Raw genomic sequence first — 8,707 nt, forward strand, 5'->3', positions numbered from 1 at the left:
GGAATAATTTTTATTTAAGACTATTTTAGATTTAGATTTAGATTAAGATTTTAGATTTAGCGTCGCTGCGTCCGGAGCTTAGTGTCGTCCAAGACGATTGTGGTTGGTTTAAAGAAATGCCAACAACCCAGAATGTATCTGTGGTCTAGCCAGACCTTACTCCACTTCACTGTGGAGATAGGTCTGGCAATGCGAGACTATAGTGAAATAAACCAGAAAAGCTTAAACATTAGACGTGGACAAGCCTACCTTTTTAATGTTTTTCCTTTAGCTTCCCAAAAGGGAAACATATTTGAACAGCGAGTGCAGAAAACAGCTCAGAGGTAAGAAATAGACTGTTCAAGTGTTCCAAAATTAGTCCGACTTTCTGTCGGTTTGTAGGGCACACTTGACATAAGAGTGGCGCTGAATTCAGCCAGTTGTTTTGATGATCAGTCAGCACCATGGACAGAGACCATGTCACTACAGCTTGACCTCTGGGGCCCCAGCCCACTAACACAAACCAAGAGAAAACACTGGAAAGGCTGCCATAGGCTCTTTTGTTAAGTATTTGTCTAAAGTATGGGGGGGTGGGGGAGGATATCAATCTAGTTCACAGCAAGGGTTGGTCGGATAAATGCATATTCAAAATCTCAGCAGACTACACTGACAAGCGTTAACCCACAATAAGAACATGCAGTCTTCCCCTTATCTCACAATCTACAAGGATGCTGCTTGCTCAGCATTATTTTTTGCATGATTAAGCAACTTTCAACTTTGTTCCTCATTTTACTTTAATAGACAAAGAGACAATGTAAAATAATCTTAAAACATGTATAGGGGCAGCAATGGCTTGTTAACGTTACTAGACATATAAGCTTCCACAGTGAGCTCACAGCAGCTTGTCACAATGCTTAGTACATGTACATGTCGTTGTAAAGCAACACATGACGGGGAAATATGCTGTATACAAAGCCCTTCACCAAGTGTGTGTGATAACACCGCTTGGTCTCTCTAAATCTAAATATAACCGCGCAAAGCTGATTCCTAAACCGCCTGGCTAATGTTGCGTTCACTTGCTTCTCGAGGGCTCCGATCGTTGGTCCAGATATCAAAAACAAGACTTGTGCATGTATTAAAATATTAAACTCATACCTCATGTCTTAAATAATACTGATGACTGCTGATTTTGAAGTTAGTAGAAGAGAAACGTCACTAAATATGCAGCAGAATGTAACACCTAGCTAAGTCTAACAGGTGTCAATCAAACATTGGCACTATAGTAGCCTAACTTCTTAGCAAAACGTTGTTGTAGGCCTATAACCCATCACGTGTTGAGCTCATCCACCTCCTAAAAGTTAGCCAAACGTCGTGAATTATAATATTACAGAACATCTCATCTTTCCCCGGTCACATATGGTCGTCGACGCTCCATTCAGAATTCTAATATTTCCTACAGCCATGAAGGCAGCAGCCAGCTTTTCAACCTAGCTAGTCGTTCACATAAACAAGCTGAAAACTCACACAACTGTGTCCACACACTGACCTTGTTCAAAGGGGGGTTTCTGGTGACATCGTAGCCCCGCTTCTTGGTGTAGACGAAGGTTTTTGCTTTGTCATCGGACTTGTGCATCTCCGTTTCCACTGACTCCCGTCTGACCAGAGCGCGTGCCATATTGTAGCCTCTTTAAATAGAGCGACTGTGCCTGTGGACTGTTGTGAACTCAACAAGAGGGTGCGCAGGTCTAACCCGGTTAAACCGACTATGGTGTATAACCCCAGAGCTGTGGCCGCTCGTCTGCCTGTGTAGTCAGTGGAAGCAGAAGCGGAGTCTCCTTATCAGCACGCTGTTTCTATCTATCTGAAGGTATCAATGTGTGACCTATCACCTGGCAACAGGCGAGCTGAGGTAGTTAGGAACACAGACGTAAAAACGAACCAAAACACTTTTTTGCCCATAATGTCTTAATTTTTCCGTTTAGGATTAAATACGTTAGTATTATAGTTTCAAACAGTATTGTAGCATGGCTTTTATTGGGTTATTCCATGTCAGCTGTGCTGTGTCGACAGGTTTTTAAGACTTCAGGGAATTGAGTAGGCTACAAGGCTATTAATGTGAAAATATCCATTATATTCCATTATCAAATCAATGAAACGCAACTTTAAAATCAATCCTTAAATTGGTATACTTATTTTAAGGTGGTTTGGTATAGTTCATATGATTTAAACAACTAAACATACCACTATCTTTACAAACAACTTCATTTAAGTTCATTCATATTGATTGTTATTGTCTTAATGGAGAGTCTAAGCAACATTTAAGCAGACCTAAATTGTATATTGATAGCAGTAGGCTACAAGTAGCCAAAGTAATAGGAAGTTATGCTATTACTTTTAGGAGTTATAGCTGTAGCAGAATAATCAAGTAAACTTTATTGTCAATTCTCTGAAATATGTGCCAAACATAGAGAGGAAACAGAAATATGTTTCTCTCCAACCCATGGTGCAATAAGTACAAAATATATACAATACAATACAATACATTTGAAATAGTGCAAATGTGAGGCAAACCCAAGCATTATAGACAACTAAATAAATTGAAAATGTGCAATATGAAGGAAAAACTATAAAATGAAAGTGAAAAAGTGTTCCTGAGTGTCTTTCTTATATTACAGTAAGTGTGCACTGTGCAGCACTGAGCAAGCACCATCCCCAGATATAAGAGTGCATTTCTTAGGTCTAAAATAAACAGTTATTGTACATATTGTACCATGTATGATTTAGATTATACTGTGCCCCAGTTTCCCCCAAGTTTTTGATGAGTCATGACATTTGTTACAAACACGTAACTGAGATTGTTTTACGGCATGGCATGTCTGAGGGCTGTGACAGGAGTGAAGATATATAAAGCCAAGGTCAGCCTTCACCCTGTTTCAGTTTACAACATTAAGCAACTGAGACTTTGACAGTCAGAAATACCCTGCCGGGAGTGGGAGAAAGGTTATTTAACCTTAGTCCATAAACCTCATGTTGAAGAGGTGACTGCTCCAAATTTACTACAGTCTTGCCTCGAAGCCATCTGATTTGCAAGTGATTGTCCCTGCAGAATCTACAGGCGCATACTTTTCATTTTTCTAATTATTTACTTTATTATGTATTTGTCTTTAGGATTCCCTGTCAGTGTGCATGATTGATGAGTGAGTTTAAACCCTATAAGGACCACATCTGAAGACAAGTTGAGCTTGTGCCAAGTGTGTAAAGTTGGTTGGCCTGATAACGTAATCTCGACTGTGTCTGCAAGGCATTTTGACTCTGTTGAACCCCTCAGTGTTTTAGTATATTAGATTTTCTAGATTTTTAGGATTTGCAAGTTTTTAAGTTACCTTTTGTGTCCTTTCCCCTCATTTTTACCCCTTAAATCAGACCACTGTCTAAACTTGTTGCATTCAGACATCATGTCCTCTAATAAATCATGGCACACTTTGGCTGTATGTCAATTTGGTGCATTCACACTACTATTAGTGTAAAGATTGATATATCTGACTTATCCATGCACTGTTGAGCATATCAAATAACAAGTACAGAAGCCTCAGTTTTAACGCCTTGAGGTTTCCTCACATGTTTTGGATTGTTGAAAACTTTTCTGCTATTAAATTATATTTCAGCTGCACTAAAAATGCAATACTAGCTCCAGTACATTTGGGCACTGGTCTACAGGAGTAAGAAACATAGGCCACCAAAACAGTATCAACAGGCTTTTGAGATTCCAAGGGGGTCATATGGGGTTTGTGTTGGCTCCCTCTGGCAACAGACTCATGGTGCGTTCTTTTTGTCCACCAAAGTCGATTTACGAGTTGTTTTCCGGAGTTACGAACCAGAAGTTGCAAAAAGAACGCCACTGAGGTCGTATATACGACTCGTCAAGTCGTCTGAACTCAGAGGACCCCGAGTTCACTTTCAAAGATGGCTACGTCGTGCATCACACGTAGTAAACATTGTGGTTTTCTACAATTTTAAGCACTTTTGTCTTTGTTGTAACCAAATGAAGAAGTGGCACACATAGCACAGTTAAACATAGTGCTGTATACTACTACCTATAGACATGTCTCTACAGTCTTATTAGGAGTTAAACATAGTGCTGTATACTACTACCTATAGACATGTCTCTACAGTCTTATTAGGAGTTAATTACCGCCTGATTAGTTATTTTGGAGCTTGTGCAGCTGAAATTGGCTAGAGACGCTCGGTTGCTATATGACAACAACGGCTTTAAGCCGAGTCTTGAGCAGAAAGCAGAGCAGTAGCCTAACGTTAACGTTAATCAAAACGTAATTTTCATGTATCAAACTGTGAAATATATTTGTGTAATATGTCAATAACTGGGTGAATAGAATCCTAAATGTTACTAAAAATGTTACAAAAATCCATCTTTTCTCCGACTCGTAGTATTGTGTGACAAAAAGAACGCAACAACCCCGCGGTTATTCGTTTTTCGACACGGATGTGACGTCACACTCAAGCTACTAGTCGCGATTACAAGATAAAAAGATCGCACTATCAGTGACAGGCTACTCTCTCCTCAAGGCTCAGAGTCAACACAAGACTGCTACTGCTGCTGGATGCACAGGCCTGACTGAGCTCTGTCTGTCTGTCTGTCTGTCTGTCTGTCTGTCTGTCTGTCCTAAGAGTACGTACATAACCCTCTAACGGGCCTCGCTATTGTGTGCCAAGGTGGAACAATATTGTTAACTAACAGGTGTTTTCGATATTAACATTTTGGTGCATTTCAGGCTATCAATCTTGCTAACATGTGAACTGCATGCAGGAAATACCAGTCATTGAGGCAGAGAGAGGGAGAGGCAGACAAACAGTATACAGTAAGAGTTCACAATAGTCAGGATTCCTATTTTCATGTTTATATTTTGAATTATCACCCGGCGCCTGAATTTTGTGCTTTTTGTTCTTACACACAAAAACACACATTGGTGTGCAACAAAGTGCAGGAAATGAAGTGTTTAACGCTCATAAGTTCCTGGGGGAAGACTCCCTCCTAAGATCAACATAACAATAGCCAAACCTGAGAACAAAATAAATGGGAATTGTTATCACTGAGTTATGCAACATTAAGCAATAGAGACTTTGACAGTCAGAAATAGCCTGGCATACTGGGAGTGGGAGAAAGGTTATTCAACCCTCAGTCCATGAACCTCATGTTGATGAGGTGACTGCTCCAAATTCACTACAGTCTTGCCTCGAAGCCAGCTGATTTGCAAATGATTGTCTCTGCAGAATCACAGGCATCTACAGGCACATACTACTTTTCATTTTTCTGATTATTTACCTTATTATATATTTGACTTTATTACCAGCATTCCCTGTCAGTATGTGTCACTGATGAGTGAGTTTAAACCCTTGAGGACCACATCTGAAGACTGATTCTATATTAAGGTTCAGCTTGAGCCAAGTGTGTAAAGTTGGTCGGCCTGATAAAGTAATCTTGAGTGTGTCTGCAAGAATTTTTACCCTGTTGAACCCCTCAGTGGTATAGTATATTAGATGTTCAAGGTTTTCAGGATTTGCATGTGGATCAAATTACCTTTTTGTGTCTTTCTCCCTCACCTAAACCCCTAAAGTCTGCCTGCTTTCTTACACTATGAAGGATAACCTACTGTATGTCTGAACTTGCTGCATTCAGACATCATGTTCTCCCATTAATCCTTCATGGCACCCTGTGGCTGTGTGTCAACAATCTTCAAAGTTATCAACATAACAATAGCCAAACCTGAAAACACTCACTCATCAGTCATTGGCAGAATAATGAAGGTTCAAAAGCAGTTGTGGGAATGTTGAAAGACCTATAATAGTAGCAGCTGCATTATGGATTTCAATGTTTGATATTGATCAATGTCTTCAGCCAAAGTGCTTCCTTATATAGCGGACCAAAACTGAACCCTTCCTTGTTTATCAGGCTTATATTCCGTGTTTGAATGACTAATCTGGATGACACACATCTGCAATCTGTTTGTAAGCCAGGAGCAGGACGTTATTTTTGAGGGTTCAGGCAGAATGCCACTTGGCTGTGGGAGGGCATGAGGAATGCTGGGAGAGTTTGGGAGGCCCCATCAGCCCACCCATTGGAGGCAATCAATCAGCTCTGCAGCTTGTCCACCTGGTGATAATGTCAGTTTGTTATACAGTTTGAGAGAGGAAATTCAGATTGCAAAGTGTTTTATTATCCAACAGAAAAAACTTGGCTGCCCACAGATAATTTTTTTTAAAAAACAGTGGGTCCTGTGTGTGATGTGTTTAAAAATGCTATTCAAAATCTGTAAATACATGGTAGGTTTTGTAGTTTGTGTGCAGTTCCTCTTCTGCTGTGTCAGTTAAAGTGCTGCCACTGCTGCTGGAAATATAAAAGCCTGACTTCCTATGCCCCAGGCCAGGTTTACCATACAACAGGTGTTTAGAAAGCCAAGTCTATATTAAAGGCTTTCATAAACCAGGTATAGGCCCCATTTTGCGAAATACAACATTACAGGCAAATCAAAAGAAAAAAAAATCCCCCCAGGAAATGTGCCAGCACAAACCTTTGAAAGACCAGATCTACCCCCAAACACAACACCAAATTGTCTAATTGAACACTTCAAAGTTTCTTACTACTTTAAAGGCTCAATCCACTACACAGCACTTGAAGAAAACTCCCTCTTTAATGCTAGTTCACCTGCTACTCTCTTTATTCCTTCCAAACAGTGGTGATGACCACCATGCAGGAGCGATTGCCAGCTAAGTTGTCATTTAAACAAAATGATGACTGGTGTGTTAACTGCATGCCAAATTAATCAGAGCACAAAAGGCCAAATTGCAAGTTACCCCAAGTTGCTGGCTGACAAGCATTTCACTAACTTCACGGATATATAACAATATAACAGTGAGGTCCAAACAGCATCAGTGATCTTTTTTAACCAAATATTCTCTGTCTAGCTCAGCCAAAAACACAGAATCTGCAGTATGTTACCGTGTTGTTTACTACCGAACAGTTGCCTTGTTCATGGACTGACAGCAGGGCGCTGCTGAGAATGAATAGGGGAAACACTGAAATGGATATTTGGCGTTATTTTGTGGTTCCCGTTAACGAGCAGGAAACACTGATGTATGAATCTCCCAATTCGATTAAATTACTTATGAATCAAAGGTTCTGGATCGTTCTGGCTCACTTTAACCCCTGAACATAAGATAGGAATTTATCACCAGAGGAATATTCACAATCTTAACAACAGTATATAAAGTAATCAGACAGACAGTGACACTTATCTTTATATAATCCATAAAGTAAAAATAATAAAGCAAAGGTTCAGAGTGTGTCTTCCCCCGCTGGAAGCTTTCTTGGTTTTCAGTGCAACAGTTTGTGAAAAGGCAATGATCTGAGAAAGTGACAGGGATCCCTGTCGAGCTGACATTCTGCAATCTCATTGGCTGTGCAGACAATGATAGAGAGCATACAACTGAGCCATTACTGCTGATGCAGTGCCATACAATAAAAGGCCCTCCAGCCATAACTAGTTGGAATATTAACAGAATGATTAGACATCATGAAATAAATGTGCTAACTATTGAGGTTACACACATAAAGTCAATGTCATCACTTGTCCTCATCAACGTCTAATGACCCTGTTGAACCAGATGTTTTATAGACGTAATCTCTTGTTATTGCAGCTCAATAACAAGAATGGTTCTGATCTCTCCTCTGTCAGGCACTGTCCTGACTCTCTCTCTCTCTCACACACACACACACACACACACACACACACACACGTATAGAGGAACTGCCTTAATGCATGATCTGGATCCATGCAGTCTGCATCATACACAGCTGTCTATCTTTTTTTTATTGTCTGTGTTTTGTTTATCCCTGTGGGGCTTTTCTGGTCAGGAAGAGGAGGAGGCAGCAGACAAAGACAAATACAATTACTGAGAATCAAATCACCCACAAACACATGGTTTTCTCTCTTACCTCCATTTATTGTGCTGCATACTGACAGCAACACCTGGCCATACTTCCTGCACTGTAGTTGATGGCAAAGGATTCACAAACGTGGTCGTTAAATGTAATTACAGCCAGACTCGATGGAGAGGGGGAAACGATACCTTCTGATTGCATTGGCATCTGTCTGTTTAAACCATCGGGAAGAGAGTGCATATGAAGGTTTGAGCAATATGGGTTAGCAGCTCTTGTAGGTAGATAAGGGTGCTGCCACTCCTGCTCAGTGGAAGGAAAACAGCAGACAAAGATATTTCAACATAAATGTATTCATTTTGTACATCAACACTTAGAACAACCAGGCACTGGTAAGATTCCTTTAGTTAATTTCCAGTTGACTAATTTCTTTATTCCACTTAGATCATCAAAACTTACAATGTTGTATACCTCTTTAAGTGAAGGCATTTTAACTTTTATTTAACATTTAACTTAACCTCCTCAAACCCCCAAACCTGCCGGTGGGTTTGAAAAAGCATGTTTTGTTTAAAAGAAGAAAAAGAAAGTAAGAAAAAACACTTAGAAAGAAGCTGAAAAAACTGAATTGATTCCAATTCCGACCGTCCCTGAATGCGTCTCATTAGAAGGGGCCGAGATTATGTAAAAAACCTCCAAAGTAGGCCAAAAAAAACACTAAGGATAAAAAAAAAAACTCACATAGAACATGACCAACTTAAAAAAATCAACCATTTG

At 40.0% G+C, this 8,707-nt stretch overlaps 1 protein-coding gene across 1 annotated transcript in view; it reads right to left on the reverse strand.

The window, feature by feature from the left end:
- Positions 1 to 1,851, reverse strand: part of me1 (malic enzyme 1, NADP(+)-dependent, cytosolic) — a 152,712-nt gene extending 150,861 nt beyond the window's left edge. The window contains exon 1 of the mRNA XM_028579465.1: positions 1,526 to 1,851. Within this exon, the coding sequence (XP_028435266.1) occupies positions 1,526 to 1,654 (129 nt within the window). The 5' untranslated portion in view covers positions 1,655 to 1,851. The remainder of the gene's footprint in view (positions 1 to 1,525) is intronic.
- Positions 1,852 to 8,707: the final 6,856 nt, after the last annotated feature.

This window comes from Perca flavescens, chromosome 6, assembly GCF_004354835.1.
Source record: "Perca flavescens isolate YP-PL-M2 chromosome 6, PFLA_1.0, whole genome shotgun sequence".
Lineage (NCBI taxonomy): Eukaryota > Metazoa > Chordata > Actinopteri > Perciformes > Percidae > Perca > Perca flavescens.